We start from the raw sequence: 22,800 nt of genomic DNA on the forward strand, positions 1-22,800 counted from the left end.
CTTTGTATCTAGGTGTGTACATTTGTAAATAACAACTCACAGGGTCCTCTTCTATGAACTAAAAACTCTAGACTCGGGCAGTAAAAATAAAATTCTGAAATCTATCCTTCAGAAGGACGCTAAAGACCCGAGGTTACATTGTAGAATTGAGATCCGTCCTAGTTTCATAAAACACACATAATGCATAAGGATGGATCGTCTTCAATCTAGCCAAACAGCGTACGTGTGTCAGTGCACAGAATGTATTAAGTATTCCTAGAGTTAGGCCACACAATCTATAGTCTAGTAGACTGATCATAAAGACAAAACAAGGTGTAAGTTAGGCAGGAAGGCAGGGCAGAAGGGGTGAGAAGTTTTGACACATAAAGTTTAAAGTGAAAGGAACTCACATGGGTGTATGGAAACAACCAGATTGGAGAAAGAAGGCACACTGGACAACTCCAGAAATTTCTACAACCAGGACTACCAACCTACACGGACTAACCCCAGTTTCTCCTCCAACTTAAGACTCAATACCGGAGAGAAAGGAATGGCGGGATGGCCGCCCGATGGGGGCAGTGGGTGTGGTGAGACGGTTAAAGGCGCTGCGGGAAGTAAAGCAGGCAAAGGAGGCCGTGAAGTGTGCGGACCGGAGAGGGCGTGGAGTGAGTGTGGATACCGAGGGGGACGGCCGTGGGATCCCCGGCTCTCGCAGGGGCTGCGCGGTGCGGCGGGGCTGCCGGCCATCCCGGCGCAGATAGGGTTAAGCGTCCGCGGCCGAGGGCAGAGCCCGGTTGCCAAGGAAACGGCTCCGCCAGTTCCGGCGGCGCGGGCGCGTACCACTGCGCGGGGGAGCCGGCGTGGAGGACGCGGAGGGCGCAGCGCGGCCGGCCGACTCCTGGGGTGCGGGCCCGCTTACCCCGGTGACTTCGGCGCTTCCCGCTGCCCGCGGCCGTAAGCCGTACCCGCCCGGCCTAGGCCGGGGAAGAGCGGCGCACGACAGCCTCGGAGTTCCCCCCCGCGCGGCGGCTGAGTGCGGGCAGCCCGGGGCTGGGCGGTTTGAACCGCGGACGGCAGACAAAGGCAGCAGGAAGCCGTCCGTAGCCCGAGTGCCCGGCCCGGGCCTCGCCGGCGCGCGCAGCAGCGACGCGGCCGGGCGCGGGATGCCGCAGGGCGCGGGGCGGCGGCGCGCGGGCGAGGACGCGGCGCCCGCCCCGGCCGGGATGTGAGGCCCGAGCGGCCGCGCGGGGGCGGGAAGGGAGGCAGGAAGGAAGCGCCGCTCGGACGCGCCGGGAGGAGGAGCGGCGGCCCGGCCGGAAGGCGGGGAGGGGCGGCCGTTGGCCCGCGGCGGCCCGCTCTCGGCGCCTCCCGGGGCGGCGGTGGCGCCCGCGCCTCCTGCACCCGGCGCGGCGTAGCGGCGGGAGGAAGATGGAGACCCACATCTCGTGCCTGTTCCCGGAGCTGCTGGCCATGATCTTCGGCTACCTGGACGTCCGAGACAAGGGTCGCGCGGCGCAGGTGTGCACGGCCTGGCGGGACGCCGCCTACCACAAGTCGGTGTGGCGGGGCGTGGAGGCCAAGCTGCACCTGCGCCGGGCGAACCCGTCGCTGTTCCCCAGCCTGCAGGCCCGGGGCATCCGCCGCGTGCAGATCCTCAGCCTCCGCCGCAGCCTCAGCTACGTGATCCAGGGCATGGCGAACATCGAGAGCCTCAACCTCAGCGGCTGCTACAACCTCACCGACAACGGCCTGGGCCACGCGTTCGTGCAGGAGATCGGCTCCCTGCGCGCTCTCAACTTGAGCCTCTGCAAGCAGATCACCGACAGCAGCCTGGGCCGCATAGCCCAGTATCTCAAGGGCCTGGAGGTGCTGGAGCTGGGAGGCTGCAGCAACATCACCAACACCGGCCTTCTGCTCATCGCCTGGGGGCTGCAGCGCCTCAAGAGCCTTAACCTCCGCAGCTGCCGCCACCTCTCGGACGTGGGCATCGGGCACCTGGCCGGCATGACGCGGAGCGCTGCCGAGGGCTGCCTGGGCCTGGAGCAGCTCACGCTGCAGGACTGCCAGAAACTCACGGATCTTTCTCTGAAGCACATCTCGCGAGGGCTGACGGGCCTCAGGCTCCTCAACCTCAGCTTCTGTGGCGGCATCTCGGACGCGGGCCTTCTGCACCTGTCGCACATGGGCAGCCTGCGCAGCCTTAACCTGCGCTCCTGCGACAACATCAGCGACACCGGCATCATGCATCTGGCCATGGGCAGCCTGCGCCTCTCCGGTCTGGATGTGTCTTTTTGTGACAAGGTGGGAGACCAGAGTCTGGCTTACATAGCCCAGGGACTGGACGGCCTCAAGTCCCTCTCCCTTTGCTCTTGCCATATCAGTGACGATGGCATCAACCGCATGGTGCGGCAGATGCACGGGCTGCGCACGCTCAACATTGGACAGTGTGTGCGCATCACGGACAAGGGACTGGAGCTGATCGCTGAGCACCTGAGCCAGCTCACGGGCATAGACCTGTACGGCTGCACCAGGATCACCAAGCGCGGCCTGGAGCGCATCACGCAGCTGCCCTGCCTCAAGGTACTTAACCTGGGACTCTGGCAGATGACGGACAGTGAGAAGGTCAGGTGAGGGCAGCAGTTCAGTTCCCCTGCCCCGCCCTGCTCATCCCACGACCACCACTGTTCCCGCACACTCACGCGCGCACTTACACGATCACGGCAGTGGCCGCGATGGGGCCACGACGCGAAGCCTGGGGTCTTTTCTCCTAGTCCGGCGCCCCTCCCTGCTGCGTCTGGGGTTCTCCTGCTCCCTGTACCCACTCTCCACTCCTTTCCCGGTGGGTGGAGAGATGGACGCTGCTGCTTCTGCCCACTCTTCTGCAGGGTATGGAGACTGATTCAGCCACCGCCAGCTGTATCCTGGGGCACTGCATTGGGAAATGGGGTGGGGGCGGGGAGGGACTAGGCGTTTCAACCCACGAGGAGTTGAGGAAAGATGTCTGCCTTCACTTACACTTTATTTGGATACTGTGATCTGGTTTTTATTTCGAGATGTGTAGAAAGCAAGCCCGACTCCAACAGCCTTTTCATCCACTTTGTAAACCAGCCTCTTCTCATCGCTGCTCCTTCGGTCCTCTGCGACTCACTTTGTTTTTATCTGCTTCCTTTTTGTTTTCAAAGAAATCTGAACTCATTGCCCCCCCCCGCTTTTTTTTCTGCTGAGTATATATATATATATATATATATATATATATATATATATATATATGTCTGGCTACCTCGTTTTAGTTTACTTTTTTCTTTTAAACCCTGAAATTCTACAAGAGAGATATTTTGAGACTGAAACATTTTTGTGCCTAGACTAGAAAGATGCCCACTGTTCTTCCCAACCTACATCTACCTACCCAGTGTGCCCCACTTCCGTATCCTGGCTGTGACTTTTCTTTTTTCCCTTGTCTATTGGGCTTTGAAGACCCAACCATGTTTCTAAATCTTGATTTAATTTATAGCACAAATGTATGGGAGAAATGAGAGTAGAGCTGCCTTTTTGTTCGCCGGAGATGCAGAGTGAGTCTTGAAGAGGAGTATTATATATGCAAATTATGCCCCACCCCAACCATCTTCCAAGTTTTCCCACAAAAAGGTTGCATAGTGAGGCTTCCTGTCTGGAGTAGAGCTCAGCGTTGGCCTGCAGAGAACCTGGGGCTGCAAGGGAAAGGGGGGAGACTGAACTTGACGTCTCATCTGTGTTCTGTTCATAAAAGGGGAGCTTGTGGGTCTGAAAAGCTTTTGTTCTAAATGGAGGAATAGATGGCTTTATTTTGGTGGGGGTTGGGGCTGTGGCTTAAAGCGCTTTTGAGTAGGATGTATATTTTTGTTGGATATTTTGTTTGTTTATTTTTTTAGAGTCCTCCACAGCAACATGAGAGACCATGGAGAAACCCAGAGACCTTTATCAATTAATTGTACTGTTTGTGAATTTGTATAAATGATAACAAAGATCCTCTTAAAACGTTTATATTCTTACAGTAAAAGGTTAAACTGATATTTATATAATAAAAGAGGAAATATGAAGTATGTTTTTGAGAAAAAAAGCACAAAATTCCCCCTGTATCTGTGAATTATTTTTAAGGCATTGTGTGTTGGGTATATGCTAAAGTGGGGGGTGTTACATGCACACCCTAAACGGAAGTTAAGGTATAGAGTTCAGTTTGTTCATGTGGGGTAAGTTCATGGTTTAGAATTTCTAATGTGTAAGATTTACCACTGACATCCAAATGTTTTGTTTCTAGAAATGTGACTAGACTGGAGACTTTTATAATTTTTTGTTTTAAATTGTCAACATGGAAACTGAAAGAAAATGAACAAAATGAAACTTTTTTTTTTTTAAAGAAACAAGACTTGGAAGAGTCAGTTTCCTAGAGTGGCCAGTTTCTTTTGGGGGCAGGGGCGGCGTGATTGTGGAAGTGAGGTCCAGGGGTAATCTTGAAGAAATGGGTCATGAGCTCTGGAAGTGGGCAAGTAGGATGGGTGTCCTACCCTGAGAGCACAGTGTGAGGGATGGAGGGAGCCCAGCCATTGTTCAGGGTAAGTTGAAAGCGCTCTCAGTCATGCGTGCTGATGTGCGTGTGCGCAGGTCCAGAGGAAAGGGGGCCGGGGCCGCATTGCACCTCTTTAACATTCCCCTCCAGGCCTGGCTGCACGCAGGCGCTTTTCTGGGGGGTAGGGAACCCGGCCAGAAGTTCTGGCACATTTGCATTTGAAGCCATTCTGGTGCCTAGGCTGGCCACTCAGCCACGGGTGAGGGTGTGGGCTTAATTCAGGGTGGATAAATGAATACCAACAATTTTAGCATAGTTTCCCAAGTAGACAATAGTGTGACTTTAGTTGGCTGGGGACAGAGACCTGTGAGTGCTCAAACAGCAGAGTGGTTTATCGCCCTGGTTTTACATAGGTGGACTTTGTGAGGTCACCTTCTCAACTTCTCTAGATCAGCCATCTTTCCAGACAGAGGCCTAGAACCCAGGTTGCTGTGGCCTTCGGGGCTCTTATAAAATTTCCAAGCACTAAGCTTGAACATAGCACAAAAGCTGCATTGTTCCCTTTCAGGAGTCACCAAAACGGGCTCTAAGTGAGTGACATTTGATCTGTCTTCCCTTTCTTTAGGGAGGGTGGAGATTTCCCTTAGTGCTGTTGCCTAAAGGCAAAACCACAACAAAAAGTGTGACCCCCAGTGAGAAGTGGTCTAAATTAGACCTGCTTCTGAGGAGTTGACCCAACTCCCAGGACAGCACTGTTTTTCAGTCAGCAAGAACTGGAACCACGTTAACATTTCTCACCTGATGTACAGAATAATCCCACCACTAATACTTTGGAACATTTTCTGTTTCCTTTTCAATGTAAATTTGAGGGGCTGGAGAGATGGCGCAGTGGTTAAGAGTACTTAATACTGCTCTTGCAGAAGACCCAAGTTCAGTTCCCAGCATGCACATCCCAGCTCATCACCTCCTGTAATTCCATCTCCAGGGAGAGCTAATACCTCTGGGCACAGACACACATATGTAAGTTTAAAGTAATAACTGTTTAAAGGTTGGTAAATTAGCATTCGACAGTTAAAGTCATGGATCTGTCGTCCACATCCTGAACTAGGCAAACATGCGGAGCTTCTCTGGAAAGCAGGGACCAAATGCTCTCATCTCACCCTTTTAGAATGTAAAAAGAAAATGTTGGGAATCCATGTGGCCTTCAAATGGTAGTTTTAAATTTTAATCCTTCAAGCAGCCTACTGAAACATCTCCCTGTTTACGGGAGGGGGGCAAGCTGCCTTACATTGCCTAACCAGTGGAGAAGCATGATTTGAACCAGTCCTAAGGATGGCTAGAGTCTGATTCGACCTTGGTTTCCTGTGAGATGACCCCCAAGTGAGCGGGAGCCGGCTGTACTCCGTGTGGATGAGCCTGGGCCATAGGCACTGCTTCAAGAGGAAGGAAGGGTGCAGGAAAGGTTGACCCTCTCCTACGTGGCAGAAGAGAGGTGGTTAAGGCTGCAGAGGCGGTAGCTCAGTGGTTAAGCACCTGTCTGCATGCACCAGGCCATGGGCTGATCCTCAGCACTGGAAAATATCAAAGACAAACAGGAACAGTAAAGAGAGTGAGTAGCACAAAAGCTAAAAGGGTACTTTGGGTCAGTTTTTAGAAAACAGAAAAACCATGGCTCAAGGATTTGGTGAAACTCAAATAGTTCATGCCTATAACCCCAACAGTGGCTAAGGCAGAAGGGTTACTTTAAGTTCAAGGCCAGTAGTGAATTCCAGGTCTGTCAGGTTACTGAGCAAGACCCCGGCTCACAGGAAAGGTCAACAAAGCCCTGGGGTAGGTCATCATCTCATCAACAGCAGCCTTCTCCATGAGTGTCTGCAATTGCAACTTTAAATGGGGGTTCAGACAGCTGCTACAGTGCTGTAGGGCTACAGTGCACCTCTGGCTACATACTAGGTGGTGGTGTAAATTTTCCCCTTGCTGAATCCCTCAGGCATTGCTGGCAGGAGGAGAGGAAGTCCTCTTGACTTAACTGCCCATGGCCGTGCAAGAATACTGCCTACCTCACACTTAAGCTGCTGCCAGAACCCTTAAAGAGAAAACAGTTTACCCCCCCCCAGGGTTTCTCTGTGGCTTTGGAGGCTGTCCTGGAACTAGCTGTTCTCGAACTCACAGAGATCCAACTGCCTCTGCCTCCTGAGTGCTGGGATTAAAGGCTGCGCCACCAACGCCTGGCTGAGAAAACAAATAAAAAAGAACTTTAAATCTATAATAAACATCTAAAAGAAAGTACATGTTCCTTCATTGTAGTTTTCTCTTAAGGCGGTGGGGGCTTGGGATGCCTCTTGGTTGGTAAAGTACTTGCCTAACACACATGCAGTCCTTCATTCCCCAACACCACATAACCCAGATGTGATAGTGCACTCCGCTAATCCCAGTACTTGGAAGAGCAGAACTTCAAGACCATTCTTGGCTACTTACTGAGTTGGAAGTCAGCCTGGGCTACATGAGAACCTGTCCCACCACACCCTAACCTCCCAGAAGAAATAAGGGCATGTGGTCTGTCTTCCAAACACTAGGGTTTTCCTGGAAAGGTGTTGATCTCGAGTTACATCCCTCATGGAGAACATATAAACTTGGAGGTTTTTTTTTAAGTTTTCTGTGTGAGGGTGTTGGATCCCCTGGAACTGGAGTTACAGACAGTTTCGAGCTGCCTTGTGGGTGCTGGGAATTGAACCTGGTCCTCTGGAAGAGCAGCCAATGAGTGCTCTCAATCTCCAACCCCTTTTTTTGTGTTTTAAGGCAAGGTCTCCCAATGTAACCCTGGCTAGCCTGGAACTCAAAATGTCCCAGCTAGCATTGAACCTCAACAGCTACCCTCCTGCCTCGGCCTCCCTCGTGTAGAGATTACAGACATAAACCACAGAGCCTAGCTTTGAACTCAAGCAAAGGAGGAAGTTGTAGTCCCTAGGGGCCACTGAGTTCTTAGGGAACAAGAGCCTTTTCATTAAGAGAGAATGATGTGGGAAGTCCTGTGATTATGTCAGTAAAGCACTGCTGGCCAATAGGAATCTAGATAGGTGGGACTAGGAGTCCAAAAGGACTCTGGGAAGGAGAAACACAGAGAGTCATGATGTAACGCCATGGGGTAGGAAGCCCGGAAACTTCTCCGGTAAGAGATATACTTAGATTAACAATTATGGGGTAATTACTTAAGTCAGAGCTAGCCAGTAAGAAAAAAGCAAGGCCAACAACTTCATAATTAATATAGCTTCCTGTGTGTTTATTTGGGACTGATGCGGCTCTAGAACCAGGCTGGCGGAAAGACTTCTCTCAAGGAAAAGGCTTCTCTTTACAAGAGAAGGTCTGCGGAACAAAACCAAGACCTTACATAGCTGGCAACTGTCGCCCCTGTCCTGAAAGGAACAGTCCTCTCGACTCTGCCAGAGACCCGAAGGAGCTAGAGAAGTCATGCCGGGACCCTCTCTCTTCCCCGTATCAAACATCACGCCTTTAAAAAGCTAACCCTATCCCTTTAGTTGAAGGAAAGACCTGCATTTTGTGCCGTGACCAACCCTGGAGGAAGGTGTGAGGTTTTTGATAAACTTGTGGAGGAAATAGAAGCACAGGGTTAGAAACCAGCATGTTCAAACCTGAGCTCAGGGCCACACGGGTCATTTTTGTCAACCTACTTGTTCTAACACCAAGTGTTTTTTTTTTTTAAAGCAAATGTCACAACGTTGGTAAGAACTCTGGATTTAAATCGGTATCAGCTATTCATAACTTATAGCTGGAGGAGGGTAAATGCACAGCAGTCTGGGATTCTTGGATGTGAACATGTTTCTGCTCACTGAGATGTGCTGGAAATGTTCACAAACGACCAGTTTCCGCCTCTTCCTCTTTCCCAGGGATCTTGCCTGCTGCGGCTGCCATTAGCAACCCAGCATGTATGGTGCTCTGCAAAGGTGGATGGGAAGTGACCCTCCACAGTGCTCTGCACCTGAGGAGGCCACTCAGCCCTAGTGCAAGGAAACCATGCAATCTCCAGTATCCTGGCTGCTTTAAGTTCGTCCCCAAACAGGGAAAGGACGTTTTCCTTTGTGTCTTGCTTTTCCCTCTGAGACAGGGTCTCACTCTAGCTCAGAATGACCTGGAATTCACTAGATGGTCCAGGCTGGCTTCAAGCCTTCCTGGGATTGTAACATGAACCACCATGCTCTGCATGGGCATAAGTTCTTATTATCTCATTACTCTTCTAGGTTTTTTGTTTGTTGTTGTTTTTTGTTTTGGTTTTGGTTTTACGAGACAGGGTTTCTCTGTATTGTTTTGGAGGCTGTTAGACCAGCCTGGCCTCGAGCTCACAGAGATCCACCTGCCTCTGCCTCCTGAGTGCTTGGATTAAAGACGTGCACCACCACCACCGCCTGGCTACTCTTCTAGTTTTAATTGTTTAAGGCACAAGCATCATATATCTTTCTTAAAAAAACAAAAACAAAAAACCAACACACTGAAGGGGTCCAAGGGCGAGGTCAGTGATAGTGTACACTCCTAACGTGCTTGAGGTCCTGAGTTCCATTCCAGCACTGAATGAGAAAAATAACTAACTGAGATTCTTGTGTCGGTGACGCTGGAAGATAGAGAAGGGATCTGGTCTGTAGTGGCAGGAGAGGCACAGCCACCCACTATCAGGAGGGCTGGAGTGGCATGCTGGAGAGCTCGGCCAACAGTTTTATGTGGGAAAGAATTTAAGATGTTATGTAGGTGACGAGAGTTCTGCCTCAGAGTGAACCTGGTACAGACTGTAATAAGCACACAGGTGGGGTGGCCGATGTGCGGGACACACACACACACACACACACACACACACACACACACACACACACTTCTGAAACTGCGGGGAGTCACTCTGACCTCAGAAAGGTCCTGCACTGAGCATCTTGGGAGTAGAGACACTAAAAACCTTAGAATGGCCAAGGTTGTCACTCTGGTATGAATTACAGCGTGCAAACTTAGATACGTGTTTCATGAACACTGAAGCTGAAGAGTTCAGGCTGCTAAATGGCGGACATGGTGCTGAAGAAGCCAGTGGAATTGGAGTTGGGTGTGCTGCCCACTGTCCCCAGGGACCTAAGCCAGGGCCCAGAGTTCCAAGTCATGTGGAGTCCAAATGCCAGAAGTCTGCATTTTGACAGCCTTAGAGCTAAGAATGTTCACGCAGCTGACTTGCTATGCACACCTGCTTGAAGCAATCCTAACTCAGGGTCCAGCTGTGGAACCCTGGCTATTCTTGTTCGAGGGTGAAAAGGCTCTACTCGACAGATGTTTTCCTTACGCCTTTCTATGTCCACAAAGAGTAAAGGACTCTCATTTGTTACTGTCAATCACCAGCTGGGCAGTGGGCGGTGGTGGCACACACTTTTGATCCCAGGATTCAGTAGCCAGAGGCAACAGGATCTCTATGAGTTCAAGGCCGGCCTGGTCTACAGAGCAAGTTCCAGGACAGCAAGGGCGGTTACCCAGAGAAACCCCATTTTGAGACAGACAAAAACAGGGTCTCATGCAGCCCAGATTGTCCTCAAACCCATTTTATAACCACAGCTGCTTTTGAACCCCAAGCAGTGGAATCACAAGAGTGCACACCTCACCTAGCTAACACTAGGCACTTCTGGGAGGACCTACCATGCCATACATGCTACCTGTCTGTAACGGCCACTCATGTCATGGACCCAGGATGCTGCAGAAGGGAAATACTTCTTCAAGACCCAGTTACTATTCCGTAAGCAGTATGGGTTATTCACCATTGACTAAATTGGCACAAAATATATACTACAAAGGTCGGCAATAATGTATCTCCTGAGAAATCTCTGCCCAAACTACCACTATTTGCATATATATCTGCTTCCATTTTCCAGTCCAGGGCAAGACTTTCTGAGAAGTGGTCTCTAAATAGAGAGGAAGAAAACAACAAAACCCAACCAATCAGCCAACCAACCAAACAAACAAAAACCCTACCTTAGTCCTGATATTTCTTAGACTCTGGGAGAAAGTTACAGAGGCTAGAACTGAGCAGACAGATAAAGGGAGAAATTGTGATAGTTAAACCATTGAGCAGTCATGGCAGTGCACATCTTTAATCTCAGCATTGGTTGAGGCAGGTTTATCTCTGTGAGTTCAACTCCAGCCTGGTCTGTGTAGTGAGTACCAGGCCAGCTAAGGCTACATAGTGGGACCCTGTCTTCAAACAGAGAAATGAGACAAATAATTCTTATATTCTTAGGTGAAAGACAACTAGCCAGGGCCTCCCATTTGACCTTCAGGATTTTAAACTTCATTGGTTAGGACTGCCTGGCCTCAAACAAGGCTGAAGGCAGTGTGACTTAAGCTGGCACGGAAACGGCAAGTGTAGCTTTCCTACTTTATCTCAAGTGCAGCCAGCTTGGGGAATCTGTCAAAGCCAGGCTGCCTCACTCTTGTACTCCATCAGGCTCACAGCTGGCCACCACAGGGCCAGAGAGGGCTGCCAGGCAAGCTTCCGGCGCCTGAACTACGAAGGTGAGTGGCGATCCCACTCAAAACACATACCCTGTCACTGTGTGTCAAATGGCAATAGCCAGAACCAGGCTCAACCCCAGGAGGGCAGCTAGCCGGCTCATCTTTTCCCTACACAGAAGAACTTGTTTGTCCAAAGAATCAAAAGGAATTACAGAAATGCATGACCACTAAGACGAGAACTGTGTTGCCAATGGTAAACCATACATGGATCAGCAACACACAGCTTCGTTGTTGGCTTGCTCTAGAAGTAAAGGCATGGTTTATTAGAGACAGACAACAAGCACATTACTAACTCCTCAGCAGACTGCTTACTTAATATTCACAAGAGTATAACCCAACTTTCAGGAGGCAGAGGCAGAGGCAGAGGCAGAGGCAGGAGGAGCTTGTTCAAGCTACGTATGAAGTTCAAGGCCAGCCATGGCTAAATAAAATCATATCTCAGCACAAAGCAAAAAAGGGAGGCATAGAAAACATCCCGTATTTGTGTCCTGTTCTATGCAACGCTCTTCGTTTTTCTAAAAATGGCCGTGCACACAGGATTCACCTTTCCTACTGTTATGAAGTCATAAACTGTGTGCAAACAGTCTCATGGGTAGCAGAGAGGCAAACGTGTTTTCCCCTGTTCTTACTTTATTAAAATGGTTTTGGACTCACTATAAAGCAGTAAAATAAAGTGTAGTTGGCAATTCATCCACCAACTTTGCAATTTCTGCCTCTTGCCGGCAGGTGGCAGCATTGTCTAGGAGTTGGTGGCTGCTTTGCAAGTAAAACAGCCCTCCTGTCTGACAAATCTTGATACTTCCCCACTCCTAAGAATTTTTCCAGGATCTGAGAGAGCTGACAACTGAAACATCATCTCCTCTAAAAACGAGGTCTAGTTAAAAAAAATTTACACAGACGACAACTGGTCCTGGTGCTGGTTGGGTTGTCAGGCACAGCCGCAAGTACCTTTCCCCACTGAGCAGTCTGACCAGACCAAGACTGGATTTTAAAGCAGCAGTGAGGTGACTCCCAGGGGCTGTTGCCTAGCACTTTCTCTTTGGAGTGACTGCTTCATGCAGGCCCCTCAGTTCTAACAGCTCTGCTTTTGGTGGCCCTGCGGGTGGAGTGGGGGTGTCAGCTTCTGAATCCTCAAGACTGTGTCAGCCTCTCAAATTGTCAGAGAGCTACGCTTTCGAAGTTTGGCAAACGGGGCAATTTTACAAGCACACAGGAAGGTAGAGCTAGCATCCAGTTATTGTGAAAGAAAAGTAGAAAACAAATTGTGAGTTTAAATTTTAGTTTTAATTCTGTTCAGTTCTCAAAAGGGATGTAGTACATTCACTGCCCAAACGAAGACATCTTAGTAAAAATCTAAAGGGGTCCGTTCGTCCTAACAAAGAAGAAAGTTTTCTTGCATGACCACATCCGGAATGGAAAGAGGTGACAGAAGGCAAGCAGGAGAGCTGCTGAGCTGCCGTGGCCAGATCCCACAGTGCAGGGTAGGCTGAGGGTGGCCCTGTCCTCGTGACACTTTGAGGTCAGGGGACAGAGTATGGGTCTGGGGCAGAGGGTGCTGCTGTGGGATAAAGGAGTGGAGACTTCTACCTGGCTGTGAGCCTGGTGAGCCCTGATTATTAGCTCACTAATACAGAGCTCATTGTTTTGTTAGAGAGTGAACAAGACATACCTGTAGCACCCAGGGCTTGAGCATGGAGCGCAATTACTATTCCCTACAACCACATGAACCGTCTTAGAAAATCGGAAAATTTCCCCGGGGGGAACTTCAGGGAAGCCGTGTGCCTCTGAGTGACTGTGGAAACCAGCAACAGATCTGGAAAGAAACATCCCAGTAAAGAAGGAGTCAGAGGACGGGCAGGCTGAGGAGGCTGGTGACAGCCTGGGCACAGAGGGAAGGTGGCTTTGATAGGGAGCCTCTGACAACTGCACTCATGGCCTACTGTAGGGTTTACTTTATTTACTTACCCCCCCCACCCCGTGTGTGTGTGTGTGTGTGTGTGTGTGTGTGTGTGTGTGTGTGTGTGTGTGTGTGTGTGTGTGGTGTGTGTTCTCTAGTGTAGGTTTTAAAGAACAGAGTTTTCCTGTGAATTCCACTTGAGGCAGAAATACTCATTAATATGGATTGAGCCTTGAGACCGTGACGTGACAGTACTTCAGGCCTGAAATGTCCCATCCAAAGGCCCACAGCTGGTACTCCAAGGGCCTGCATGTAGCAGTAATGTCAACACTTTAATGCAGACAGGGAGAAGCCAGGGACTTCCAGAGAGGTAGACAGCATCAGTCTCCTCACGGGCCCTCCAGGAGGCAGTTGGCTCCCACAGCCAGAAATTTCCCTCCTACCCCTCCCTCAGGCTTCTTGAGTCACGTCTTTAACAAGATGCATCAGGGAGGGCTCTGGTGAACCCAGCATGACAGAAGCTTATATTTTTTTTAGATGACTTTCCCCAGACACTCACCCAAAGGATCCCACAGTTCTAATAGCAGGACCACAGGCCCGACAGGATGCTCTCTACCCTGTCTCTAACCCCCAGCAGCTCCCTCAAAAAGTGTCCACAGCCCTACAAAGGGACCTAGCGCGGGCCTTTCCTGACTTCTCCTTGTGCACTGCGGACTGTCACGGTGGAGATCTCCAGGTGAGGCGGACATGACAGCATGCCCGCGCCAAGCGCCACCTAGAACATCCTTGACGCCACTCCCCGGCCCATCAGCCCCAGCAGCTACGCTCACCTCACGCCCTCACTGCCAGGGACCAGCAGAGAAATCAAGGTTCTTGCGTGCAGGTCGCTGCAAGCGACTTCCCAGCCCTCCACAGGCCCGAAGCGGACCGCCACCGCTAATCTGCCCCTCGTTTGCCGCTCAGCAGCTTTTGTCGTCTAAGCCCCTGATAATGGTTTTACTAAAATCCCCTTTTGATGGAAAAAGTCCCAGCTGGTCACTGCAGGACCCAGCATAATGTCCAAGCCTGCAGGCCCCTCTGCCTACCCCACAAAGGCCTCTAATCAAGTGCAAAATGTGCTGGAGGCCAGAGGTTTGGGGCTGCAATTATTTTTTAAGGGATTACTAGAGAAGAATAGAGGCGGCCAGGACACCCCGCCCCCCACCCCCCCACCCCCGCCCTCCGCGCGTCCTGCTTCAGACACACTGAGTCCTGGCATGGCTGTTCTCAGAGACCAAAGAGCCTCACTTTTCCCTTTTCCTGTGAAGGGGCAGCCACCACTGAACACCACTGTTGCAGAGACAGAGTTTGGGTACAACTTGCAAGTCCTATTTTCACCTCATTTAAGATCTCATGTATAAAGCCACTGGCAAACAGCGTCCCGAGGGCTGGGCGTAAACCCATTCATTAACCTCTAGCTCCAGCTCTGTATGCACAGGGGCGAGTTCACCCCGCGCCCGTGCACCGGCAGGGCCTAGAACACTCACTGGGGCTTCCCAAGCTTTGGAGGGCAAAAGGTCATGTTCCCACCTTGCCTGTTACCCTCCTTTCCCCTCCTCCCTCCCCCCCCTACACTGACCCTCCTTCAAGGCCAAGCAAATAAATATCCATGGCACCTCAATGCTTGATGTCAGGGTAATTCATGAGTAAGACCCGAAACGTCAGTCACTGAATACTACAGTCTGTGAGAATGTACACTCCCAAGGGGGTTTATATCCTACAGGACCTTCATGTGCCATTTATACATGAGAAATCGTTGAGCACACATTAATGGCAAATTGGTGACAAGCCACAGCCTGCCTCTGAGTTCCTGTCTTTCCCGCCACCCTAGATAGGTCTTCTCCTTCTAATCCTAGCTGTTGGTGATGAATGCAAAACTGCTTACAGATTTCTAGCCCCATTCTGGAATGATCAACGATTAAACTGTTCATCTCTGAAACGTAAGGTCAGCATTTACATCGGATGTCGAGCTGAGTGGCAACTCCTAGGTCCTTTCTCCAAACCCTTGATCAGAAACAAAACAATTATTGACTTAAAAAACATACAAACTTCATTTGCTTTCATCAGCAGTTGTGGGTGGCGGCACACACCTGTAATCCTAGCAACTGAGTGGAGGCAGGCATATTGACCTGAGTCTATTCTATAAAGTGAGTTCCAGGACAGCCAGGGCAATGTAGAGAAACCCTGTCTCCACAGCAACAACAGGAAGTGATCAAAGCAAACTGTTATTAGTTTTTAGTTTGGGTGCTGGGTGTGGAATCCACAGCCTTGTGCATATGAGGCATATGCTCTCCCTCTGAACTACGTATACCCCTTGTCCTGGCTAGTTTTATGTCAACTTGACATAGGCTATCGTCAACTGACAGGAGGGACCCTCAATAGAGAAAATGCTTCCATAAGCCTGTAGAGCATTTTCGTAGCTAGCAGTTGCTGGGGGAGGGCCCAGTCCATTATGGGGTTTTGCCATCCTTGGGCTGGTGGCCCTGGGTTCTATAAGAAAGCAGGCTGAGCAAGTCACGAAGAGCAAACCGGTAAACAGCACCCTCCATGGCCTCTGCATCAGTTCTGGCCTCCAGGTTCCTGCCCTGCTTGAGTTCCTGTCCTGACTTCCTTTGATGATGACCAGTGATGCAGAAGAGTAAGCTGAATAAACCTTTTATTCCCCACGTTGTTTTGGTCATGGTGTTTCATCATTGCAACAGTAATCTGAACTAAGACATTCTAAGCAGGGAGCAGACTCTAAAAGGCCACCTCCTTAAAGAAGGGCAGTGTCGTCCAATCGCCTCTATCTTTTGCAGAGGTAGGTCATCTCAATATGACTCTGGATGAAGATGAGCCACTTCAAAAAGAAGATGTCAGATGTTCATGGACGTAATGGGCAGTTTTAACTACTAACGTGACACAATTTGGAACTACCTGGGAAGAGTTTCTGTGAAGGACTGTCTGTATCAGATTGTCTTGATTACATTAATCGATGTAGGAAGAACTGTCCACTGCAGGCAGCACCATTCCCTAGGTTTGGGTCCTGGACTGTACTGAGAGTAAAGAAAACAGTACTGAGCACATACTTCTCAGTGCTCTTGACTGATTCGATGTGACTAGTAGTTTAAGTCCTGGGTGCCCTGACTCCCCTGCTATGACAGACTGAACTAAAATCAATCCTTTCTCCCAAAAGTTACTTTTTTTTTTCCAAGACAGGGTTTCTCTGTGTAGCTTTGGAGGCTGTCCTGGAACTCACTCTGTAGACCAGGCTGGCCTCGAACTCACAGAGATCCGCCTGCCTCTGCCTACCGAGTGCTGGGACTAAAGGCATGCCACTGTCCAGCCTCCAAAGTTACTTTTTCTCACGGTATTTTATCACACAGCAACAGAAATGAAACTAGGACTAGAGGCTTGGAGGATCTAGGATCATCTAAAGTCTATGTGGCCTTGACTTGCTAAGGGAAACATGTGGACATAAGTTTGTGTCACAGTAGAGCTGTCCCAAAGCTTTACATGCAGTTCTTATCACCATTTGTCATTTGTCTTTCCTTTCCAAGTTTCTCATCCTTTTTAGAGCACAGTGAATTAAATACTGCTTTGTATTTTTTATTTACTCATCTTTGTTAATGTGTGTTTGTGTGACTGTATGCCACATAAGTCCTCAGAGGCCATAGGATTCCCTGCTACCCTTCATGGATGCTGGAAACTGAACCTGGGTTCTCTGGAAGAGCAGGTGGTGCTCTTAACTACTGAGACATCTCTCCAGTCCCAAATACTAATTTTTTTGGGGAGCTGGTTCAGTGGTTAAGAGCACTTCCTGTTCTTCCAGAGGACCCAGGTTGGATTCCCAGCACCCATATGGCAGTCCAACCACCTGTAACTCCAATACCAATGGGTCAGATGCTCTCTTTTGGCAGCAAGCATATACATGGTGCACAGACATATATGCAAACAAAACACCCATACACATTCTTTTAAAAATGTTACTTTTCGGTTGGCAAGATGGTTGAGCAGGTAAAGGCACTTGCTACTAGGCATGGTGACCTGAATCCCATCCCATCCCTGGGACCCACATGGTAGGAGAGGGACCCAACTCCTGCAAACTGTCTTCTGACCTCCCATACACACCATGGTACACTCATGCTTACATCAATCAATGTAATAATAATAAAAAAAAACCATACTTTTCCTACCAACACCAGTCTGGGAAAGAGGAAAACAGTATTAGAAAACACTGATTTTTTTCTCAGTTCTGGGTATCAAACCCCATACTTTTCCTACCAACACCAGTCTGGGAAAGAGGAAAACAGTATTAGAAAACACTGATTTTTTTCTCAGTTCTGGGTATCAAACCCCGGTCTTATGCATTGGAGGCCACCCTGCAGCATCTGAGCTGCACCCTCAGCCTAGCAAACACTAACTTGATACAATAGTGGCAGCGATGTATCTAGGAGATGGGGGTTTTGCCTATGGGTGACAAATGGACTGCACCAGCTCACACAAATCAAGAAAAGAGCCTAAGGGCTGAAAAGATGGCTCAGAGGTTAAGAGCACTGGCTGCTCTTCCAGAGGTCCTGAGTTCAATTCTCAGAAACCAATAATGGCTCACAACTGTCCATAATGAGATCTGGTGCCCTCTTCTGGCCAGCAGGGATACATGCAGACAGAACACTATACATAATAAACAAACAAGCAAATAAATAAATCTTTTTTTAGAAAGCACTTCCTGATCTTCCAGAGGACTCTGGCTCAATTCCCAGTACCCATTTGGTGGCTCACAATCACCTGTAACTCCAATTCCAGGGGATCCAATGCCCTTTGCTGGCCTCTATGAACACAGACATACACGATACACGAGCTGGCCAAACACTATACACATAAAATAATTAATTAAAAAAGAGTCTTCTATCAGAATCGACTTGAGGGCTCTGGTCACTTCCCTAATGTTGAAACTGAAGGCTGGAGTTGGATCCAAGAAGGCCCAGTTCTCTGGGGCCTACGACACCCACTTCAGGTTAAGGCTGGGATTAAATGAGGGCTGAGCCATCTTTACTACTACTTCCTCCTCCTCCTTCTCCTCCTCCTCCTCCTCCTCCTCCTCCTCCTCCTCCTCCTCCTCCTCCTCCTCCTTCTCCTTATCCTCCTTCTTCTAGACAGGGTTTCTCTGTAGCTTTGGAGGCTGTCCTGGAACTTGCTCTGCAGACCAGGCTGGCCTCGAACTCACAGAGATCCGCCTGCCTCTGCCTCCCAAGTGCTGGGATTAAAGGCGTGTGCCACCAACACCCGGCTACCTCTTCTTTTAACTTCTATTCTGCCTGCATGTTTGCAGGTGTGGACATATGATTGTGTGTGTGTGTGTGTGTGTGTGTGTGTGTGTGTGTGTGCATGCACAAGTGCTCGAATATATGTTAGGTGCTGGGTATGGGCTCAGGGTCTTGTGTTTGCTGAGTAAATGTGCATACATGCATGCAGGTGTGTGAGTGTGTGCATGTATGTTAGGTGCTGGGTGTCGGATGAGGGTCTTGTGCCTGCTTAGGAAGTACCCTACCATAGAGTCCAGTATGATTTATTAAAGATGAATCTGTTTATTATTTTTAAAATAGGTTCTTGCTATGTTGTCCAGGATAGCCTTGAACAATTCTCATGCCTCAGCCTCCTGAGTACCTGGGACTATAGCAGCATGCCACCATGCCCTTTTAAAAATAGTGATTTGTATATGACTTTAAAGATTTTTCTTACTTATGTGTATGAGTCTGTATGAGTTTATAAATGTGTGCCATTAATGTGCCTGGCACCTGTGGAAGCCAGAAGAGGATGTCGGAGCCAGTGGAACTGGAGTTACAGGCAGTTTTGAGTTGCCATGGAAATACTGGGAACTACAGAGGATAAGTGCTCTTAACTGCTGGGTTATTTCCAAAGCCCCGCTGTGTATTTTAAAGAAACATCTTAGGTAGGAAGATGTTTTCATAAAAATTGAATGGTGTGGGAGCCAGGGTGTGGCTTAGCACAGACCTCAGGCTCTGCCTCTAGCACTATGGCAAAATCAAATAAATATAAGAGCCGGGCAGTGATAGCACACCCCTTTAATCACAGCACTCGGGAGGCAGAGACAGGCAGATCTCTGTGAGTTTGAAGCCAGCCTGGTCTACAGAGTGAGTTCCAGGACAGCCAAGTTGTTACACAGAGAAACCCTGTCTTGAAAAACCAAATTAAAAAAATATGTATGTGTGAGTTCTGAGATCACCCACCAAATACAGTAATGGCAACTGTCACTATTCAGAAAACCGAGCATAGATGGAGTCTGCGGGATTGTGGGTACACAGCACAGTTTGGGGGTGCATGAGATGGGGTGGGGCAGAGCAGGTTCAGCTCCAGAGCCAGGAAGTCAGAGGTGCCCCCCTCAGGGTCTGCAGATGCTGAGCTGGGGGTGTCAGGTCTACAGGTGAACATTGAAGGTGAGGCTGCAGACAGGTACACCCAGAAATGATGGCAAAGAGTGGTGTGGCATGGGACGCCTGAGCAGGAGTCCTGTCTGGGGCAGAGGAAGATCAGCTGGAAGAGATCAGGAGACTGAAGCTCTTGCTATGGGGCACACCGCCTGTGCTGGCTGGAGAAGCCTTTCCTATCTTCACGGACTCAAGGATAGCTCAGACATTTGAGGTATACCAGGGACATAATGAACTTTGGGCTCATTGCATTTGACATCAAGATAACATTTCCTCCTTGATTTCACCCTATCAAGGCTTTCTATACTTCTTGAAGTCCTTGGTTCATCTTACTCTGTTTTTTGCAGTACTTGGGGGTGGGACCCAAAGGCCTTGGCTGTGCTAAGTGCTCTCTGCCCCTGAGCTGTATCAGCCTGTCAATCTTGTGTTTTTTCATTTTGATTATGTTCATCAAGGTTTTCGAATTGTGAGGCTTCCTTTATGTCAAGAGCCTCAAATACATGTAAGTCCTGAAGTTTTCAATTGTCCTGAAAAATCCTAGATGTAGTGTTGCCACTGTTGTATCAAGTTAGTGTTTGTGGGGGCAAATCTTAGATACATTGTTTCCACTATTGTATCTTGATGGGTAAAGCCCTTTTGTGTATATGTTGATTAATAAAGCACTGTTGGCCAATAGGGAATCAAGATAGGTGGGACTAGGAGTCGAAGAGGATTCTGGGAAATGTAGTCAAGAAGAGAGTCGCCATGTGATTTCCCAGGAGGAGAGGAGGCATCAGAAGGGTGTCGTCGGAAAGATAAGCCCTTATAAAAATATATATTAGTAATTATGGGTTCATAATTAAGTCAGAGCTAGCCAATGAGAAACCATAGCAAACAGCCAACAGCTTCATAATTAATATAGTGTCTCATGTGTTATTTGGGGGCTGAGACAGCGGCAGGACCCAGGCAGCTGGCAGAAAGACTACAGATTACAGTATCTCTTCAGATGGACAGTGGAGGTCTGGTGGTGCCGAGCCATGGCTGCTCTGCAGAGTCTGTGGAGATGCAGGTGACTTTTCTCTGACACACCCAGCAGGGCTGCCCCTTAATTACTAAACATGCTGGTTCTCTACCAGTTAGTCAAAATGCTGAAGTTTATGAATAATTTTGTTTTGTTTTGCTTTTCAAGACAGGGTTTCTCTGTGGCTTTGAAGGCTGTCCCGGAACTAGCTCTTGTAGGTCAGGCTGGTCTTGAACTCACAGAGATCCACCTGCTTCTGTCTTCTGAGTGCTGGGATTAAAGGCGTGTACCACCAACGCCCGACTTATGAATAACTTTAAAAAATTACAAATAGTGTTTCTTTTTTAGGGGTTCTGTTGCTGTGAAGAGACACCATGACCAAGGCAATACTTACAAAGGAAAACATTTAACTGGGGTAGCTTACAGTTTCAGAGGTTCAGTCCATCATGGTGGGGCATGACACTATGCAGGCAGACAGAGTGCTGGAGAAGGAGCTGAGATCCATAGGCCCCAGAAGTGAACTGTCCCACACTGGCCATAGCTTGAACACATACGAGACCTCAAAGCCCGCCCTGACAGTGACACACTTCCTCCAACAAGGCCACACCTCCCAGTACTGCCACTCCATATGGGTCAAGCATTCAAACACGCGAGTCTATGGGGGGGTCACAGCTGTTCAAACCACCACAGTGTAGATTCAAGGTAATCTTTTTTTTTTAAGAGTTATTTATTTATTACACATACAGTGTTCTGCCTGTATGCCAGAAGAGGACACCGGATTGAATTGTAGATGGTTGTGAGCCACCATGTGGTTGCTGGGAATTGAACTCAGGACCCCTGGAAGAGCAGTCAGTGCTCTTAACCTCTGATCCATCTCGCCAGCCCGATTCAAGGTAATATTTCACTTAATATTCATTTGGCTGCAATTACAGGTGGGTGCACCCCCAAGAGCTTCAGAACGGTGCCTGCTACTCTCTGCTGCGAGCCAAGTCTGCCTTCTGCTCTCAGAGAGACTGGAGCTACACTGGGAACTGCTCTGGCGCTGTGCCCTGATCTGGACACTTGCCCCTTCCACACATGCCCCTGTGTTTTTGTGTGTCTTTGTTTTTTGGTGGGGAGGGCATTGGGAATTGCTGCTGTTGTCTGAGGCAGGAAGGAGCCAGCCACTGGTGGACAGTGGCAGAAGTGGGGTCCATAGGCACATCCCACAGCATGCCACTGCTCCTCATACTTCCTTTAACAGTAGTTGGGCGGTGACTGTCCCTGTCACTTTATACTCTGTTTCAATGAAACAAAAACACAGGAGGTTGGGGACCTCACCAGGCTCCAGCAGATAGTTTCAAACTCAAGTTCACCCAGACGGCCCTACCTAGACTTGTTTGTGTGTGTGTGTGTGTGTGTGTGTGTGTGTGTTTGTGTGTGTACTTGTGCTGATAGCAGTGTACCAGATTAAAGGGGAGGAGGGTTGAAAGTGACCAGAATGTATTATATGTAGGAAACAGTTAAGAAACAAATTTAATAAAAGTTTTTTTAAAAAAGATACTGGAGCGAGAGGGAGTAAATAAACACACAGTGCCTCTCTTCCTTATCGCTGGTCCTGCTAGGCTATTTTGCACACGGGACCTCTTCAAGAGGTCACCAGTTGGATGGGAAGCTTTGGGGGCTGTGCCACCTCAGGTCCTGGGTGTCAGTGGAGCTTTGTTCTGCGTGATTTTATTTCATTTGTGAGAAGAAAAGGCAAAGCTATAGCTCTCTCCTGCTGTTCAAGGCCACTTAAAAATAAACAGGAGAAATCTGCTGGGTTGCATGGAAGCCCGTGCATCCATTTTCTCAGGTGCCTCTGGATGCTGACACACACTGAGCACACAGGGAAGTTCTTCCAGCTGCTTCCTTGGACAGGACCTTTCCACCGAGGATCTTGCCACAGGGAACAACCCGCACACCACATTGTGATGAGTCTCCAGAAACCAAGCACAGACAGTCCCCTAGAGCTCACCTCAGCTTCCAGCTGACACACGTGTAAGGCAAATGCACCCCTCCACCTGTCATGTGCTAATCTCCCACTGAGAAACTGCCTCCCAGAGGCAGGCAGAACTCTCTTGAGAATCTGAGGCCAGTCAAGGCTGGATAGAGAGACCCTGTCTCATTAGAACAAAGCAGCTTGCCTTCGTGAGTGCCTGCCGTCAGATGTAGATCACAGCACACAGCACAGAGAGAAGGCAAAGCGCCTGGCCCCGAGAGGACTGACGGGAGCCCAGGGGCCCTCAAGGGCTCCTGATGGGCACTAAGGGTGGCATTGGCTGGAAGCTCTGGATTGCTACTGACAAATGAGGGGCAGCACCTCCAAGCGGCACTGTATTGGTGT

At 49.3% G+C, this 22,800-nt stretch overlaps 2 protein-coding genes across 6 annotated transcripts in view; one reads left to right on the plus strand and one right to left on the minus strand.

Annotated features, from left to right (window-relative positions):
- The window catches only part of Wnt5b (Wnt family member 5B), a 111,311-nt gene that overhangs the window by 44,320 nt on the left and 44,191 nt on the right, over positions 1-22,800 (minus strand). The window lies entirely within an intron of this gene.
- Positions 1,393-22,800, plus strand: part of Fbxl14 (F-box and leucine rich repeat protein 14) — a 31,725-nt gene continuing 10,317 nt past the window's right edge. For 3 of the 4 annotated variants that reach the window (XR_005873667.1, XR_005873666.1, XR_005873668.1), the window contains exon 1: positions 1,393-2,559. Coding sequence is in view for 1 of the 4 variants with exons in the window: in XM_040737283.1 (XP_040593217.1) it covers positions 1,408-2,610 (1,203 nt within the window). In the remaining 3 variants the exon portion in view is untranslated. Of the gene's footprint in view, positions 3,183-22,800 lie in introns of those variants that run through there. The other variant, XM_040737283.1, reaches the window with a different exon arrangement.

The sequence above is a fragment of the Mesocricetus auratus genome, unplaced genomic scaffold, assembly GCF_017639785.1.
Source record: "Mesocricetus auratus isolate SY011 unplaced genomic scaffold, BCM_Maur_2.0 Super-Scaffold_100676, whole genome shotgun sequence".
NCBI classification, from domain to species: Eukaryota; Metazoa; Chordata; class Mammalia; order Rodentia; family Cricetidae; genus Mesocricetus; species Mesocricetus auratus.